General features: G+C 42.4%; 1 protein-coding gene and 1 long non-coding RNA gene across 3 annotated transcripts; one reads left to right on the forward strand and one right to left on the reverse strand.

The window, feature by feature from the left end:
• The first annotated feature begins 1288 nt into the window (after positions 1-1288).
• On the forward strand, positions 1289-10199 carry LOC125378580. The gene is made up of 3 exons (XR_007220314.1): positions 1289-1653; positions 7705-7817; positions 10028-10199. It is a non-coding gene; the product is annotated as an uncharacterized LOC125378580 (long non-coding RNA).
• LOC124148644 (flavin-containing monooxygenase 5-like) lies at positions 6324-19559 on the reverse strand. Of its 2 annotated transcripts, XM_046519850.2 has the most exons (7): positions 19475-19559; positions 13936-14084; positions 11905-12363; positions 10998-11053; positions 10006-10396; positions 9156-9397; positions 6324-8028 (listed from the first exon to the last, which is right to left on the reverse strand). In XM_046519850.2, exons 2-7 carry the CDS (start codon positions 14051-14053, stop codon positions 7696-7698), a joined length of 1599 nt encoding a protein of 532 aa, XP_046375806.2. In that variant the 5' UTR covers positions 14054-14084; positions 19475-19559; the 3' UTR covers positions 6324-7695. The 2 variants fall into 2 exon arrangements, with proteins under 2 accessions (XP_046375806.2, XP_048250028.1); XM_048394071.1 differs by lacking the exon at positions 19475-19559 and having other exon boundaries at positions 13936-14526.
• Positions 19560-20198: the final 639 nt, after the last annotated feature.

Here is a 20198-nt window from a genome sequence, read left to right on the forward strand (position 1 = left end):
ACCGCGTGAAGGACCTGCCCTAACTGTTTCAGACTCGATTATTTACAGACCGCCGGCATATAGCTGGAATAATGCCGAGTGCGGCGTAAAACAACAAACAAACAAACCTCACTGTTTCACATTTTGTCGCGAAAGGAGATTTCAAAAGTGTGGCCACGACATCTAACGTGAGTCGACGCCATATTGTTCACAAATTGTGTCAAGGTCGGTTCCACATGTGGTAGCTCGGCCCACGTTTCTGTCGATGGTACACGCGATACAAACATAATGCAACTACTGAAAACATCAACATAACTTCTACAATGATGACAGCAATACCTTTTTGCATTTGGGTTAACCGCTTATGGATTCGCTGTGCTGTTAGTTCGATTTCGATTTGTTTTTCCTTTCATTGAAACTGTGATAATGGCGCTGTGATTGGTTTGCTGTAATAGTATTTTCCATGAGTCTAATGTACATGGTACATGCTGTGATTGTAGAAGATAATTGATAACCAATTGTGTATGCATATATATCATCAAATACACATTACTAATCTCAGAAAATTGAATATATATATATTATCATAACGCGACAGCTCGTATTTCCAATATTTTGCCATGGATATTAGATCTAATTAATATTAGATTTACAAATTATTGATGTACACTGTACTCTCGATTAACGTATGATAATCTATTGCAAGTCTTCAACTCTTATTTGATATTGTTACAGTGCATATATTTCATTACACTTTTTATATTTTTAACAAATTAAACTTAAACTAGGAAATTCTAAAATTCGAAAGTCGCTAGACCAGTATTTCTCGTTTTTATCACCACTGGTCGACCATGACGGCTTCTCCTCATTCGTGACCCAACTCGTGTTATTCCGGGACAAGCCGAATAGCGACTCGTGCCCCTCTCATGGCCATTTTTGCGACCGGGTTCCGTCTTAGCGCAGACGGGCATACCTAAAACAATTGTCAACTCGTTGCGCATTTGTTCACATTTATTTCCCCATATATCATATATATTTCAGATGCAATTTAAAGCACATCGAGACATGTGGAATTATACAGTATGATTGAACACATTTAACTGTGTCTTGGGTATATTTTTAGATGCAAGACATATGTAAAATAAAAAAATATTTCTGAGGGATTCTTTCACGAAGAACTTGAAATCATACGCGCATTCTGATTGGTTTGTCGTATTTTCGCACATAACATTCATCGATAGGGGGACGAGTCTTCTTGCAGGCTACGGAAAGGGGCGAGTGGTGACGAATGGGCTTCTCCTTTGCAAGCTCATTCACGCGAACAGTAAATTACGTAATCATAGATAAAGTCGGCGCGTACGTCCGCCCCGGCCCTTGTTCTCTTGATAAATGTTTTGTTACCAGCTGGCGCAGGTTTTGACCACCATCTTAAACTGTAATTAAAATAAACTCTTCTCAGGCAATACTGATACCATTCTATTACCACCTGCTTTTGTGTAGTCAACTTTGACAGCCCAGGGCAGATAACTGAGACCGAAATTACAACTTCAAAGTAATTGTTAATGTGATAAGAGTAGAGCTGTGGGGGTATATAACTCCTTGGGTGTTGGTCCTCAGCACACTTGCTTGAATAAACCCTAAGGACCTCACAGCTCTCTTCTCTCTTGTTTCAAGGTAAGAAACATTTAAATATTCCTATTTTATGACTAAACTTCTTATTTCATTGTTATTATTGTCTAGAAAATGTTATAGTTAAGTTGAATCAGTACTGCCATATTGTAACTCTCAATCTACTGTGTACAAGTTCTAAATGACTGCTCATTATATATTATTTACCGTTTAATACTCAGGCACTTTCCAGTGTTGTTTGAAGTGTAATGCGTTGTGGGCTCCTCCAGTTTATGTGTCATTAATATGCGGCACCAATAGTTCTCTCCTATATTTCGACATCCACGATTATATTCCCCTTCTATGTCTAACATCATCTGTTCAAAATGCCAGATGCATATACAGTTTATATTTCCGTGCAGTAGCGTAGCGTACACGAAGCTTAGTCACAAAACGGTTCCTAGAGTTAACACAACTGTTTCAAGCAAGATTTATTCTATACGTAGGTCGGTTATTCCATATTTTCCGACAGTCCACCGATCAAAGGTTATGTGAGCAGCTTTACCTTCCGTGTGCGCTTACAGAATAGGCTATAACAACGCATTCCATATTTCTTAGGTTTTATCCTCATTAAGTAAGTATTTGAATATATTGTAAAGAGTCCCGTCCCTCATATAGTTGCATACGCTACAACACAACCTATACTACAATTTTATTACCGTAGTCATTTAAATAGTGTTATAGTCATCTTTTATACTTCATAACAACGTACATTCAAACGCGAATCGTTTAAGTATACAATTGCCGTATTCACTCCATTAGCTGTTATCGTCTAGCTCCGTATATATTTAGGAAATGCGCGTAGTCAATAGCAACATAGCCGCCGTGATTCATTACCGTAGTCACCAAAGTAATCACCACTAAAACTAATAATTACACAACTAAAACCGAGCTATATCTTCTACCGCGTACATTCGTATCTTTATTTGGATCAAGTATTTACAAATATTAATGTCTTTTCATAAGTGAATGTCATGTTCCTCATCTAAGCAGTTTGCGCAGTCTACCGTACATGCTCTATTAAAATGTTACGACCACTCGATTTAGCTGTTAAGGAATGTTATTTAGCATTACCGTTATTATTCTAGTAAATACTGCATCTGTTGTATAATGTTACCGTACATACTCCAATATTAAATACATTGCCTTTATTATTATGCCTTCATTAGATGGACAATGTGTTAGCATATTATTATCATTATTATGATTGTACGTCACTATTATATATTAATTGATGTAACTTGAATGATATGACACACTTGCTTGAATAAACCCTAAGGACCTCACAGCTCTCTTCTCTCTTGTTTCAAGGCTAGCTCCCAATAGCTAATTCCCCATACCGAGGCCTGACAGTTATTGGGATCACCCCACAAGGCTGTCTTAAATGTATAGGATTTTTATCTAATATACCAGACGTGTTAAGTGGTCCTTTGCGAAGTCATCAGAAAAAAATACATGATTTTGAACACGATATGAAAAGAATTGTTATTGCATTGTAAGACTGCTAAATGACGTGTCTATTTCAGAACGTCACCGTGCATGTATCATGAAGTCAAAAACTGGAAAGAATGCAAACATTCTTAAGTCAGCATAATCAGCCTAAATGGCATGTGTATCATACAAGCGTGTGTGTCACACTCGTGTCAATCTCGTGCAAGAATTCATGTATTAGTCTCGCTTTCGCTCGGGAAAAACAAGAATTTCGACACCCGTTTCTTAAAACCAGTAAGACAGTGTTATCTACGGCAGCCTTTTAGGGCCATTTGTTTATATGTTTTTTCGATACTATCTTGAAATTTCAAGATCTTAAGTTGAACCCCCCCCCCCCCCCCCCCCCCCCACACACACACACACCCAAAACAACAAAAAACAAAACAAAACTAAACAAAAACAACAACAAACAAACAAACAAAAACAACAACAAAAACAAACATTTTTTACCCATTATTTCTTCACCCCTTTGGGTTCCGCTTCAGAAACATGCAATGATCACCGCCGCCATCTCAGAAAACCATAATTGTCGAATGACGTCAAAACGCTTCACCTACGACGTCGTTTCTAGACGTGGAAACAATGTACCGGGGGCGTACATTGTAGCTTCTGGCCTTCGTGTTTTGCGATCATGTGTATTATACGGTGTCTGGAAACTTACTGAAGGTTGCACTATATGGACGTCAGTGCATTACACTGAAACACACTCAAGCCATAATTGAGGTCATCTTCCCGCGGCAAGAGAGTTAACTGACTATAAAAGTCCAGTTTCCACCCCTGCCGAACTAGGCTGGTATTATGGAGGTACATTTTGGTTGGACTAACGAGTCTATGCATAGTCAATCAAAATCTCGCAACGAAATCGAAATCCGGTTCGTAAACTGTCGTGCGGATTTCGGTCGATTGCAGGATTTGCACAGCATGTGCACCACCAACTCGTTGTCAACAGATATTTTCCAAATCTTTTCATGTTTTTAATCAACGTGCTCACGTGATTTGACGCACTTCGCGATGAAAGACCCGTTTTATCACAATATAAATCTTAAATTATCGATCAGATCGTCTTGACGGGGCGACGCCATTTTGTTTGAAACAAATACAAGTGATGGAATTGGATTGGTCCATAGGAGAGGCTCAAAAGGGACATAACTCATAATAACCACTGGTGGCACTACGATCGAGCCCAGAAATTCCAGCCCAGTTCGGCAAGGGTGGAAACGGGACTTTTAAAGTCAGTTAACTCTCTTGCCTCGGGAAGACGAATTAAGGTACTAGGGAAACTTAAATATGAGAACCGAACCAGTTGCGTATATATAACGAACGAATACAATAACCACAAAACCACCACATTTATACTTATAAACGGCACAATGTGTAAATAAACAAATTGTGGTCATCACTATGGTATCTGCAGAACAGATAAGAAATAATCACCATCAAAGTGAATCATATCAACAGCGACAAAATATGTGCATGCATAATGGCCATTTGGTAGAGATTCTATATATTTGTGATAGTTCCTGTGTCATGCGATGACCATGGCGATAATAACGACAATGATGAATATATTCTTTTTATTAATATATTAATACACAGTGACTCTATAAAAAGATATGAAGTGCGATATAAGTTGACAGTACACTGAATGCAGCGTATATCATGAGGCAGAGACGATAGCAGCTGTCTGACACAAACGTCATGACAAACTACCATTGCCACATGTGACACCAACTCTGTCGCTGTCTGACACTGTGCAACAGCTGGTACTGTGAGTCTACAATATTCATCGCGCAAAAAGATCCATATAATATGTAGCTCACATATATGGATATTTTAAACTTACTACAGATCGAAATTATGATTTGAAATTCGAAAGAAGTAAATACAAAACACCAACCCGTCATATGTACTTATCATCCTGTCACAAAACCACAGGAACACTAAAAATGCTAGCAAAGGAGAGTTCCAGAACGTTCAGCCATGACCTGCTGAACACATATAGATCGTCCAGATACCATTTTGTGGACCATTACTGTAGTACAGCTTCAAGGGACGTAACAGATACCTACACTATCTTTACATATATGTAATACAATTAAATTTTGGATGGGTGGAGGGATGCATTCGCTAGGGCCAAACAACGAATCAAAGATACATTTCCAACAGCATCAGCTGGTCCAATTGGGTATATTACTACATGTATAGGACTTGAACAGTTTCTGGATCGCTAGCATTGACAACATGTTAATACTGCTTCCATGAAGATGTTGTTAATAGTCGTATTTTTTTGTCAGTACTTGCTTGGTCTGTATTTAATACGTTCCCCCATCGTTCTTTCTTTAATATCAGACAAGACCCGTGAGGATTCGGGTTAGAATAGGTCTTCAGCAACCCATGCTGGTCTTCAGCAACCAATGCTGGTCGTTAGCGGCGGCTATGCTGGTCGTAAGAGGCGGCTATGCTGGTCGTAAGGGGCGGCTATGCTGGTCGTAAGGGGCGGCTATGCTGGTCGTAAGAGGCGGCTATGCTGGTCATAAGGGGCGGCTATGCTGGTCGTAAGAGGCGGCTATGCTGGTCATAAGGGGCGGCTATGCTGGTCATAAGGGGCGGCTATGCTGGTCGTAAGGGGCGGCTATGCTGGTCGTAAGGGGCGGCTATGCTGGTCGTAAGAGGCGGCTATGATGGTCGTAAGAGGCGGCTATGCTGGTCATAAAGGGCGGCTATGCTGGTCATAAGGGGCGGCTATGCTGGTCGTAAGGGGCGGCTATGCTGGTCGTAAGGGGCGGCTTGCTGGTCGTAAGAGGCGGCTATGCTGGTCATAAGGGGCGGCTATGCTGGTCGTTAGGGGCGGCTATGATGGTCGTAAGGGGCGGCTATGCTGGTCGTAAGGGGCGGCTATGCTGGTCGTAAGGGGCGGCTATGCTGGTCGTAAGAGGCGGCTATGCTGGTCATAAGGGGCGGCTATGCTGGTCGTAAGGGGCGGCTATGCTGGTCGTTAGGGGCGGCTATGCTGATCGTAAGGGGCGGCTATGCTGGTCGTAAGAGGCGGCTATGCTGGTCGTAAGAGGCGGCTATGCTGGTCATAAGGGGCGGCTATGCTGGTCGTAAGAGGCGGCTATGCTGGTCGTAAGGGGCGGCTATGCTGGTCGTAAGGGGCGGCTATGCTGGTCGTAAGGGGCGGCTATGCTGGTCGTAAGGGGCGGCTATGCTGGTCGTAAGGGGCGGCTATGCTGGTCGTAAGGGGCGGCTGTGCTGGTTGTAAGGGGCGGCTATGCTGGTTGTAAGGGGCGGCTATGCTGGTCGTAAGGGGCGGCTATGCTGGTCGTTAGAGGCGGCTATGCTGGTCGTTAGGGGCGGCTATGCTGGTTGTAAGGGGCGGCTATGCTGGTTGTAAGGGGCGGCTATGCTGGTTGTAAGGGGCGGCTATGCTGGTCGTAAGGGGCGGCTATGCTGGTTGTAAGGGGCGGCTATGATGGTCGTAAGGGGCGGCTATGCTGGTCGTAAGAGGCGGCTATGAGGCTCTAAAGGGATTTACGGATTCTGGCTCGCTGACTTTGATTCATTTCATCGTATCCGTACTGGGTGGACCGATGCTCATGATAACATTCACTGGATGTTAAACAACAAACAAACAAACAAACAAACAAACAAACAACATCAGACAACGACAGGGTTCTCACAAATCCATGCACGGAGTTGGGCTCCGTGTGTTTTTTACGGTATCATTTCATTCAACTACTTAAAAAATTAAACGTGTCAGTATTACACCTCAGTATCGGGTGAAGGAGAAACATAGTTAATTCAAACCCTGGAGATATTGACGACTGGTTGTTTTATGGCCCGGAACGTTCGTTTATTTTATATTGCCAAGTTTCACTTTCCATATTTGCAGTGAAACATGACCACCAGATACATGTTGTCACAAGGGTTATCATAGAAACTCATCCATCAGGATCGTCATGGAAACATATCCATCAGGATTAGCCCTAGAAACACATCCATCAAGATGGTCACAGAAACAAATCCATAAGGAATAGCTTAGAAACACATCCATCAAGATGGTCACAGAAACAAATCCATAAGGATTATCGTAGGATCACATCAATCAGGATTCTCACAGAAGCATATCCGCAAGGATAATCATACAAGCAACTCCAAAAGGATTATCATGAAACATATCCATCAGGATTAGCATAGAAACATATCCATCAGGATCGTCATGGAAACATATCCATCAGGATTAGCAAGGAAACATATCCATCAGGATTGTCATAGAAACATATCCATCAGCATTAGCATGAAACATATCCATCAGGATTAGCATGAAACATATCCATCAGGATTAGCATAGAAAAATATCCATCGGGAAATATGCAAGATATATGTCACAAGAAAAAGGGACAAATATTCACAAAATATTTCCCACAGCTTGTACATAGATCAACGCCAGTACAATTAACATCTTTCGAACAGTTCCTTCTTGAATGTGGATAACAAGGAATTTATAGACACAGTTTTGAGCATACAGATCTGAACCTGCATTTCACAGCTTGACTTTCATTGTAGAAGTTTCCACTGGTAGGATCCCAACATCACAGCACCCGCCACTGCAGCACCAGTCAACGCTAAATTAACCGAACTGGACTTCTGAGAAACGGCTGGCTTCAATGTCATGACAGGTTTGGGAATGTAGCCATGTTCCAGTGCATTGTAGATGGCCTTCTCAGCTCCACACCACGAATGAGGCCCCCACAGACGGTAGTAATAGGGGAAGGCAGGCCCATAGTAGTACTGGTAGGCGAGTCGGGGTCCGGCCTTGACCAGGTCCCACCAGGAGGGGGCCACACCCAGTTCCGCTGCCATCTCGTCTCGGATGACGAGATTCGGGACCTGTTGACGATGAACATCTGATACCATTATATTATGCAAAATAACAGCGATATATCTTCTTATTACATGTAAAGACAAATCTGGAGTTTAAATGATCCATGGTTAAAGGAAAAGATTAATTCCAACTCCGTTTGGACAGATCTGAATATTGAAATCGGTGTAGTGTCATTTATAACATTGACGATCGCATCTCTTTGAGGTTCACACGGCCAAGGAGGGACTAATAAGGACGTCCATTAAGAGACGAACTGATGTGCTGCGTCTGACAATAAACCAACACAGCAAACTTCGGTTATAACGAACTCAAAGGGACCAAAGTTCGTTATAACCGAAGTTCGTAATGTGTGAGGTGAGGTGAAATTGGGTTTAACGTCGCGTCCAAGATTATTGCACTATTGTACTAGTCCGGACTGATGCCGACTTATAGTGCTAGCTCACCGAGATACCATGCCGAAGTTTAACATGAATACCCCACTCAGAACACAGTATACTGACTCCGAGCCGACCAGTCCTTGTTTTAGCCCCTTAATGCCAAGCGCCAGACAGGGTAACAACAAGTACCATCTTTTAAAGTCTTTTGGTATGACGCGGTCGGGGATCGAACCCCGGACCTTCCGCTCTCCGGGCGGACGCTCTTCCACTAGACCACGGAGGCGGTCGAAGTTCGTTATAAGCACATATACATCATATATACCGAAAATGGTTGGGACAATAAAAAGTTCGCTATATCCGTCAGTTCGCTATACGCGTGTTCGTTGTAAACGAAGTTGACTGTACTTTTGCACTGTATGCAAATTGTGTTGGTGGAAGGTACTTCTTGGAGCGAACATGATTCCCGTTTTCTCGAACACCTGGTGACATCATTGATTTTTAGTGATCAATTCATATATTTTTTACCGTTATTTTGCCATTTACGACAGTTGGAATTGCTATTCTCTGGCATGTCATGTGAAGTACAGCAGCCCCAATCCCAAACAGGTGCATTCGCGCTTGATTTGTGCTCAATTTCCCAGATGACAATTCCTTTCCAACCCACGACCAAACGGTCTTCAAAATATTCAAATTTGAGTTTTATTCGACAAGACAAATAGTGTCCCGGGGGTCATAACCCAAGCATACCGGGTTACCTTGTATTTGTAGCGTCCAAACTTCCTGACGACGAACTTGTTCCACTTGTCCACGTCCGCCATCATTGTTTCTCGTGCCGGAAGTTGACACCTTCCGGAAAAGACCCTGGCCGCCCATCTCGCCTGCATCTCCGTCACCGCGATAACTGTGGACCCGGACTCAAAACACCCGATCAGGGCCAGGGTGTTATGCGTCAAGGTCAGGGGGAAGGTCATCTTGTACCGGTACTGCTTGTCTGTCCCTTTATAAAGTATAAAACATAATGAACGATACCAGCGGAGCTAGACCTTCTTCTGAGATGCTGAAATTCGCTGTGCAGAGTTGCATCTCTTAGGCATGTGAGATTTGCCCTAATTTTGTATCTAGATTTGTCAGAACCATACCAGCGTTCGTTGGTTTCACCAAACTGGAGGGGGCACGGGTGGCCCAGCCGCCGCGATTCGCTGTGCAGAGTTGCGTCCCTTTGGCACGCCAGAAACCTATGATTGTGGGTTCGAATCTCGGTTCGCCACGAATATGTTTCTAGGTTTGTCAGCACCATACACGCGCTCGTGGGTTTCACCGAAGTGGTAAACGTCTGAGACCTGCATCACTTCGGGCTTCCCTCCCACTTTAAGCTGACACGCCGTGATATAACTGTAATACTGTTAAAAGCGGAGTTAACCCAACTCACCCACTCACCAAACTGGTAAACGTCTGCACCACTTCGGGCTTTCCTCCCACATTAAGCTTGCAAAAGCCTTTATATACCTTAAACAAAACTCACCCACACAAACAAAAGACGCATAAATACGTCTTTGCACAAACATAAATTCAATATAAACATGTGTTTTGTTCTTTAGCACTTACCTCCCTTTGCTTTGTCTGACAGAAACGTCAACCCAGGCAAATATCCTGTTGCAAACAAGATGGCGTCAAGATCCCTCAGAACTGTGCCGTCCTTAAACTCCGCTTCATGATCACCAACACGGATCAAATTGCCAACGATCTTCACGCGACCACAGACAATTTGAATGTGTAAGAAATCGTTAATTATCAACGCAGAGGACTTAAGAGAATTAGTGAGGTTGATTCCTGTTGCGACGTGATTCAATCGGGAATTAGCTGTGGCGCGAACAATGTTGGCAAAATTATTTTTATTTTTTAACAATGCTCTCCGTTGTGTCGCATAACTCCATGGGATGCCTCCTTCCACCAACCGGGGCACAATGAAGGATCCTCTCCCCACAGTCATATAAACCTGGAACATATACAGTCACGTGTCATAACAAGAACAGCATCGTGCATCTGACACAGTTTGAATCAGAATTAGATCTACACATTCTTATGGCATTAAGCACGTATACGAGTGTTGATTGATAAGTTCTAAGTCGTACATGGACGGAAATGCGTAAGAGTGACATATTTTTGTGTGGATATCATAAGATGTCGTGGCGGGATATCCACAACAACGTGAATCAATTTAGCAAACTGTTTCACTGTATCAAGTCAGTCAGCCTTTGTAAATGGACAAACTTTAGGAATTTTGCAATCAACCCTTGAAAACAGACAAATCAGTTGAATTAAGTGTATATTACTGTCACTTCTTGACGAAATATACTTAATTAATACTAATTAATAAAAGAAGAAATTAACCTTAATCGAGTCCCCCAATCTTTTTCATTCTCCCACGAACGCACGCATCACTGAATATTAAATGGTCCGTGACTGAGGCATTTCATCCCACAAAAAACTGCAACTCTCAAAATTCAAAATGCCTCACACGTTGTTTGATGTGCTGTGAATGTACATCGCACCTCCCCTTCAAGTCTATATTATAATAACCACACACTGTCGCTCACCTGTTTTGCTACGTGAGATACCGTCACTGCCAGATCTCCGGCTGAATTACCAGTACCTGTGACGTGGACAATGAGCAATTATATTCCCATGTTAGAGTGAGTGAGTGAGTTGGGTCAAACGCCGCTTTTAACAGTATTCCAGTTATATCACGGCGAGTGAGATTAACGTGGGAGGAAAGCCCGATGTGATGCATGTCTCAGACGTTTACCACTTCGGTGAAACCCACGAGCACGGGCATAGTGCTGACAAACCTAGAAACATAATCGGGGCGAACCGGGATTCGAACCCACAATCATAGGTTTCTGGTGTGCCCAAGGGACACAACTCGACCAATCCGAACTGAACACAAACACCCCAGAAAACATTCACCCCCAATTCAACCATTCAACCACATTGCCAAGGTTGAAGACAGCCAGTACAACACACCAAGCAACACAATGCTTGGATTCCCCCAGAGAAACACCGACCCTTTCAGTGTGATCCTTATACTCTTCACGCGACTTATATTCAAACATATAATCACAAACAGAATTCCAACTTTCCAGCTCCTTCAACGGAAATTGTATCATTACTATATCATTACAAAATGTGCAACATTTTTAGGCTCGTTTTGGATATACTTTTGCAAATTCTGGTCTTCCTGCCATTTATTGTTTAATTGATTCACTTTGTCCTTTTGATATTGTTGTAAACTCAACTTGTATTGTTAAATTGTATAAAAAAAACTGGAAATGTCTATACAAACGCAACAAAAATATAAAAATGACAGCCAGGGTGATAACAAAAAACGAGGGTTGGTGTTCCTTTTAAAATGTGGAGAGAATTTAGGTCTCTCTCTCTCCCTCTCTCTCTTTCTCTCCCTCTCTCTCTGCTATGAAGTGCATAAACAAACTCAATGCTACTTACCAATTACAAGAACCCGTTTGTCAGCATACTTCGATCCATCCTTAAAGGTCTTCGAGTGTTCAGTTGATCCCCTAAAGGTTTCAAGTCCATTGATGAGGGGAAACTTTGCATCTGAACAATACCCTGAACAAACAAAAACAAAATCATAGACGTGGCTGTGAACGGCCTCGGAACCATCTGTTGTCTCAACTTCCCATTTCCCCGTGACGTCATAGTCTTCAGACTCCCGGATGTTCCGGGTTACAGTTTTAAAATGGATGTACTTCCGGAGGTCAAATTTGTCGCAGAAACTGTTGAGGTACTCATGCACATAGGCGCGTGTCGGGTAGGGCGGGACATCATCCTCGTACGGGAAGTCGCTGTAGCAGAACATGTCTTTAGGTGTGTTGGCTGTTAAGTTGTCGAAAGCCATAGCTCCCTGTCCATCTTGGAAGGTTCCAGAGTGTGACCAAAACCCACCTACAAAAGCAATAACTAATGATAGGAACAGAACAGTACCGTTCCATGTCGAGCAGGAGGTGAGGTGAAATGGGGTTTATGATTATTTGTGTGTTCGAGTGCGTGTCAAATGTGCGTTCGTGCGTGCGTGCGTTCGTGCGTGTGCGTGCTTCTACAAGTCCGGACGAATGCCGGTTATGTCGTGCTTGCCTACTAAGATACCATTCCGCAACTTAATATGGATACCCCACTCACAGACACAGTTTCCTGACTCCGAGCCGACCAGCCTTTGTTTTATCCCGTTATGCTGCGCGCCAGCCGTTTTACGTCTTTTGGTATGACAAGGCCGGCGATTGAAGCACTGACATTCCGCTCTCTGAGCAGACACCCTATCCACTAGACCACGGAGGCGGTCTCTTGATGGGGAACATGTAAACACACTTGTTACGAGAACCGAGGCTGATCACCCGAATCATTTTGTCTCCTCGTTTAGGTTTTGGTTAGGCTGCATAAATAAAATAAATGTTTCTTCTCCCAATAATTCCAACAAACATAACTGGACAGACAGTGAACACGGCTCTTAAATACAATGTCAGTGGTCAAGCGTGGCCTGCAGTTTCTGATTCATGGAAATACTCGCGGTGAACCGCCGAATACAAAGAAACACGACCCTTTTTTATCCTTACTTGGGACCTATCTACCCGCCCTCGCCCCTTGAGACAGTCACACTGACAGACACACACACAAACTCAAGGAGAGACACACACAATTTGGTGAGTTTTATAGTAGACCAATGATGTGAGATGGTTCGTTTTCAACACTTTGCAGTTATATATAAGCAGAATATATAATATTTGTTGCACTGGTGTCCACTGTTCACTGTACCACATCTGAACGCAGCAGAAGAGATGTGAAGAATCGTGTGAGATGTGAGAGGGATCCGGACCCACCCCCCTTTTGAAAACCAAATGTAGTGTGTTGCAGGCAGTAAAACTATATGAGAGAGGATTCTGAAATTTTGGACCCTTCCCTTTTGAAAATGCTGTGTCCGCCCTTGCTGATGTTTAGTTATAAATAAAGGGAGCGCGTTATCAATCTTCAACATACCAACTTTTTCAGTTGACGTCCTATATATGATCGATCGACGTTCTTATAAAAGTTCTACATTATGAGTGAGTCAGTATGGTTTTACGCCGCTTTTAGCAATATTCCGGCAATATCCAGACACCAGAAATGTGCTTCGCACATTGTACCCAAATGGGGAATTGAACCCGGGTCTTCGACGTGACGAGCGAACGCTTTAACCACTTGGCTACCCCTCCGCCCATATATTTATGAGCCTAATGAGCCTAAATAGCCAGTCAGTTTCTCTTATTATTACTAACATTTGCTCATGAAGTCTTTAAACTTTAACATGTTTATGAATTGTTTTGAAAATGAACATTGTGTCGATTTGTAAGCCTAATTCCATCTCTTAATGAATGACTTCACTGTTGTTGAATAATTATAATTATATATTTGAGAAAAAGACATGTCATAAACAATTCTGATTGTTTACACCAACTGAGACAAGTTGATGAACTTTTTTCTTACCGATATCATCGAACTGTTCCAGACACTCCGGCTCCAGACCTTCTTCTAAACAGGACTTGATGGCCGCTAAACCCGAGATCCCGGCTCCAATAATCGCTGCTCGCTTCTTTGGCTCCATTTTCGCCTTGGCTCCAATCGGTTTTTACAAACTACAAATAATATTGTTGCAATTACAACATATAATTCATAAACGTGTCAGAATATTGTCGTACAAACGTTGATGTTTTACATCATACACAATGTAAATCTATTATAGTGAACACACGACTTCCTGGCAACGCACCAAATATTTATATAAATCCGAAAACCACGCGAATGTGTCAAAAATTACTGTCATTACTATGTTAATGTAATATCGATTTACCTATCTGGAGCTCGGCATTAAGGGGCTTAACAAGGATTGGTCGGCTCTGAGTCAGTATACTGTGTCTGAGTGGGGTATTCGTGTTAAACTGCGGCATGGTATCTCAGTGTGCCTTTAAATCGGCGTCAGTGCGGATTAGTACAAGCAGCCACACACACGTGCATGCACGTCGCTATATAAGTGCAATCTTGGACGCGACGTTAAACCCCATTTCACCTCACCTCGTTATAACCGAAGTTTACTGTACTAGTATTTGTTATTCATCATGAGTGAATACATTTCTTTAAATTATTGGATTGTTTATATTCATCATTTGCTTGGCGAAAGCCACTTATTTAATTCAATGAGATGTGGTTAAGACACACTCGGTTTGAGTGTTCGCGTTCCATTTATCCATTCATCCTGAGCAGTGGCCCTTGATAATAGTTGCCCGTGTCACCATTGCATTGATTGGTTGGTTAGTTTGTTTGTTGTTTAACGCCACACTCAGCTATATTCCAGCTATATGACGGCGGTCTGTAAATAATCGAGTCTGGACCAGACAATCCAGTGATTAATATCATGAGCATCGAGCCACGCAATTGGGATCGCTGACATGCATCAACCAAGTCAGTGAGCCTGACCACCCGATCCCGTTAGTCGCCTTTTACGACAAGCATAGTCACCTTTTACGACAAGCATTGGTTGCTGAAGACCTGTTCTATCCCGGAATCTTCACGGGTCTCACCATTGCATTGAGGGGGGGCAAAGCTTTTCCCTCGGCTAACCACCAATTCAAGGCTATCAGGATACATACAGTCCAACGGGTGCATCGTTCATACATGCAGGGGGTCATTAAGAGACCAGTTATTATGTCGGATGTATGTGGAGTCTAGTCGTCTTATTTTTTCGTTCAGATCTATTGTCGGGCAGGTAAGATTCGGTCACTGACATTTTGTCCCCAGTATCGTGCAACGTGAGTTCCAAGGACGGTTATATCACAATTACACAGGTTTAGGAATTTGCACGGTGTTAAGTTCAGAAAATAGTTGCTGAAATATTTTCGTTGAAACTAAAATCTACTTATATAAATACGTGTATGCTTGGTAGGTCCGGGGTTCGATCCCCAGCCGCGTCATACCAAAAGACGTTAAAAGGTGGTACTTGTTGTTACCCTGTCTGGCGCTCGGCATTAAGGGGCTAAAGCAAGGACTGGTCGGCTCGGAGTCAGTATACTGTGTCTGAGTGGGGTATTCATGTTAAACTGCGGCATGGTATCTCAGTGTGTTAGCACTATAAATCGGCATCAGTCCGGACTAGTACAAGCAGCCACACATACACACACATACACGTGCATGCACGTCGCTATATAAGTGCAATTATCTTGGACGCGACGTTAAACCTCATTTCACCACCTTGGAAGTTTATTTGATTTTATCTTATTTTTAACGAAAACACTCCAAACTCTTTTAGACCCGTGAAGATCCGGGGTAGAATAAGCAACCCATGTTTGTCGAAAGAGGCGACTAACGGGATCAGGTGGTCAGGCTTGCATGTCATCGTATCCCAATTGCGTGGATCGATGCTCCTGATATTAATCACTAGACTGTCTGGTCCAGACCCGATTAATTACAGACATTCGTCATACAGCTGGAATATTGCTGAATGCGGCGTTAAACAATAAACACCACCGCCAAACTCTTTTATTTTTTATCGAAATGGATCGAGTTGATTTATGTGGTCGTGTAGACAGAAGGTTACAAAGTCTGTTTTGCACAACCAGCTTCCCATTACCAGTGGGTCTTCTCGGGTCAAGCACCCGGCCAAATAACAAAGCGCCATTTTCAACGGACAGGGGTGAGCGCTCGGGGGGATCGCAAATATTCCATGTCTTTCCGGGTCAAAGCACTTCATAGAATTGATGACTGTCCTTTGTTCGATCTACCAATTGCTTCATTGTATAAAACCAAAGTTCGTGTCGTTAACCCGTTTGATCTTAATGAGTTGTCACGCACTACTAAAGAGCACGCCCTATTGGGTCCGCGTACTACCTACTTATGCTCAAACTCAATTATTCTCAGAAAAAAACCACACACTGGTACATGGGATACAATTATATGGACTTTATATTATGTACAAAATGACAGCAATTAACAAGAATAATAAAATAGTGAGTGAGTGAGTATGGTTTTACGCCGCTTTTAGCAATATTCCAGCAACATCACGGCGGGGGACACCAGAAATGGGCTTCACACATTGTACCCATGTCGGGAATCGAACCCGGGTCTTCGGCGTGACGAGCGAACGCTTTAACCACCAGGCTACCCGACCGCCCAAATAATAAAATAGGATACATGGATACTAACACAATTTACCAATTGTATTGCACACATTGTTAAGGAATTGAGATAGGCCTTTTCGATCTCTAACAATGTTAGTGGTCATAAGTTTCTTAAATTGGGACTGGTTTGGAAACTTCAGATATTGCTTATTTTAGAGTTCATATCGCTGTTGGTGAAAAGCTTCACATCTAAATTAATAGTGAAATTCATCTCCCACAGCGATTGGATCTCAGAGTGGACACTGGCAGTGTCACATGACATACCCGTTCATTTGGCAAGCTGTTTTGAAGTACTTCAGTAACTGTTGTAACAACATTAGTTTGGCTGTTAAAACTGTGAACATTTAAACATTCCTTATAAAAACAGACTTTGCATACAGTCACTCTCGATCACGACAGATATTTTGTTGAATACGAATATCCTGATTTTATATGCGAACGATATATGACCAATAGGCGTAACTATCTTGCACAATATATCACAAATAACTTAAATTCTGAAAACAGAATCCGAATAATATCATCAACAGAACAAAACGTATCATGTCATAAGGATTTTTTTGTCAGAGTTAAAAGCTGAGAGAAGAAATTTAATACAGTAAACTACGGTTATAACGAACTCAAAGGGACTACTATTTTTAGTTCGTTATAACCGTAGTTCGTTATAAGCATATATACAGCATAACTACAGCAAATAGTCGGGACTAAAAAGTTAGTTCGTTATATCCGTCAGTTCGTTATAAGCGTGTTCGTTATAACCGTAGTTTACTGTAATGTAATTACAATATATCATAAATTTAAGAAAGGTTCCTAGCCCTACATTATATATTATATGCACGAAGCTCTGGTACAACTATATGGATGCTCATGTATTGCGGATAATTACTGAATAGATATGTCTGTCTAGGGGAACAATAGAACCAGACCCTGCTGTTTTCTGCGATCCCGCAGAATCGCGGAGAATTTTGCGGAAATGCCCACTCAGTGCAGAAATGTCTATATCTCGCAGAAAACCACATTTTGTGCAGAACTCGGGTAGAATTTCACATTTATCTTCCGCAGAATTCGTCATCAAATACACTGCAGATTTTTAACATGTGAGTAAAAAGCTGGTTTTAAACGTGAAACCGGATATTTATATCGTTTTGTAGTGAAGTTGACTTTTGTATTATTATCGCAAGTGCGTATCTGTGTACTTACACTCGTGATCTCCAGATTCACATCAACGAGATATTCTAGCCGTGGATGTGTTCATCATTGAAACGCCTACCACAAGTCAAACAGGTACAAAACTACGAAATTTACAAAACCGACGCTTTAAAGTTTGTAGAATTGTGTGCAGAATTATCAAAATGTGGTTGCAGAATTTACACAAATTGATCGCAGAATTTATATTTTTTGTCTGCGGAATAACGCGGAGACGAGGTCCCTGCAGCCTCGTTGCCAGGGAGGAACATATAAACTTAAAAAAAAGGAGTGTGATTTGAGCTAACGTTCATTGTGTCCTGAGTGTTTTACATGAGGTGAGGTGAGGTGAGGTGAGGTGAGGTGAAATGGGGTTAACGTCGCGTCTAAGATTATGGCACTTGTATAGCGACGTGCATGCACGTGTGTGTGTGGCTGCTTGAACTTGTCCAGACTAATCCCGATTTTACAGTGCTAGACCACTGAGATACCATGCCACAGTTTAACATGAATACCCCACTCCGAGCTGACCATTCTTGTTTTAGCCCCTTAATGCAGAACGCTAGCCAAGGTACCAAGAAGTATAATCTTTTAACATGTTTTGGTATGACGTAGGATCGGACCCCGGACCTTCCGCTCTCCGGGCGTACGCTCTTCCACGAGACCACGGGGGCGGTCGTGTTTTGCATGAACTGAAAGAAGCTATTCATGTATAAAGTACTGACGATCCTGTCAATGATCAACAGTACTCCTCATCATAAGTCATGACTTTGTAATCTATTGTTCCTGCATGTGTGGCAGTGTCTTTCTTACAAATGTTGTTATTGTTCCTGCTCGTGGTTGTATTGTTCCTTTGTTATTTGACGCCGCACTCAGCAATATTCTAGGTATATGACGTCGGTCTGTAAATAATCGAGTCTGGACAAGACAATCCAGTGATTGATATCATGAGCATCGATCCACGCAATTGGGATACGATGACATCCATCGACCAAGTCAGCGAGCCTGACCACCTGATGCCGTTAGCCGCCCATTACGACAAGCATGGTGCTGACCAATTGCAACACTGGTCTTCAGGGGAACAGTATTGTTCCTACACGTGTGTCACGTGATACTCGGTTTGCCTGCATGACGATCCTATAACTGAAATCTTCTAAGTGGCCAAAACAGGGTTGATTCCATTCACACGTCTGTCAAAAGCTATGAATTTGTAAGTAATCAGATTCCTCATGTTATTGACATAGTAAATAGTCATTTTACGACAGAGCAAAAATACTTTTAACATTCGCGATGCCCTACACCCATTTGTAACAACAAACTATTTTTGCCCTTTCCAATTCCAAATCCGTCATAAGCGCAAAACCAGATTTAGATATACGTTCAAGTTTGACTTCTCTAATAGTACTCTCCTTGTCAATGCTTGAGACAGCAGCACACATTTCAGACCGCACCGATCAAAAGCTGTTACCTGTACGACTACTTTTACACACTAAACGAGACGACCTGCTCTGGGACTGAATCAATTTGCATGGGTGGAACTGTCAACATGTTTGCGGGGATTGTGAATGTATGTCGTTGAACTCTAGGAGTATGATGTTCTCTCAATGCTTATGAAAAACGAACGTGAACGCGGCCATCAGTATTATGGATGCAGAAACAGTGATACTGACCTGGAACAATTTGTACAGTTGCAGTCCTCACTCGAGAGCAGCGCTGTCACCTGTGACAGAACCGCGCACGGCGCTTTGAACACCGCGCACGTGCTCTACATGAAACTGCAAAACTGTTCGTTTAAACGTGTTCTTCCGTACCTATAAATAAATACTGGGACCGCTCTTTCTAACATGCGTGACGCCGTGTTTCCGTGAGTATCTGCAAGCAATATTGGTCTCCTTGTGCGATTCTTTTGGAAACATAGGAAGTGGATTGGCCTGTGATAAGGGTGTCTTTTCAAATTACATCCGTCTTTCCGATTACTTCAAGATTATACCTTTGCATCCGTGAAAAGACGGAAGGATAACGCTTTGTTTTTTTAGGTTCGTTTATGACATCCAATCAGACGCTCATTGTGCATTAAAACGCACTCTAAACAGTTGTCAAACTAGCAGCCTCAACTATCAACTTAGTGACATTGACACGTGCACGTACTCGCTAAAACAAACGACACGTGCGCAATCTGGAGAAGTGTGGTAACCTTGGCAACGTCTTTTCAGGGCGGGGAGCAAAGTTCATAAGAGTCCTCACGTAAACGAAATAATCTGCATCCTGTATAACGAAATGTTATTGGTGGCGAATCTTATTACGGACTCAAGTTTATTACGTGGAAACTTTGAACATAAATAATCGGAAAATCATGTATTTATTTATTCATTAAATATACTGCAGTTAAACAGT

This window comes from Haliotis rufescens, unplaced genomic scaffold (genome assembly GCF_023055435.1).
Source record: "Haliotis rufescens isolate VD_foot unplaced genomic scaffold, xgHalRufe1.0.p SCAF_13, whole genome shotgun sequence".
NCBI lineage: Eukaryota > Metazoa > Mollusca > Gastropoda > Lepetellida > Haliotidae > Haliotis > Haliotis rufescens.

What these genes read in the sequence shown, in the direction of transcription:
- LOC124148644 (XM_046519850.2), bottom strand. Translation starts at nt 14,053, where the DNA reads ATGGAGCCAAAGAAGCGAGCAGCGATTATTGGAGCCGGGATCTCGGGT. An exon ending in GGAACAGTTCGATGATATCG is followed by an intron (nt 12,364 to 13,935) that starts GTAAGAAAAAAG and finishes TTGCTTTTGTAG; the next exon opens with GTGGGTTTTGGTCACACTCT. An exon ending in TTGGACGCTACAAATACAAG is followed by an intron (nt 8,029 to 9,155) that starts GTAACCCGGTAT and finishes CATCGTCAACAG; the next exon opens with GTCCCGAATCTCGTCATCCG.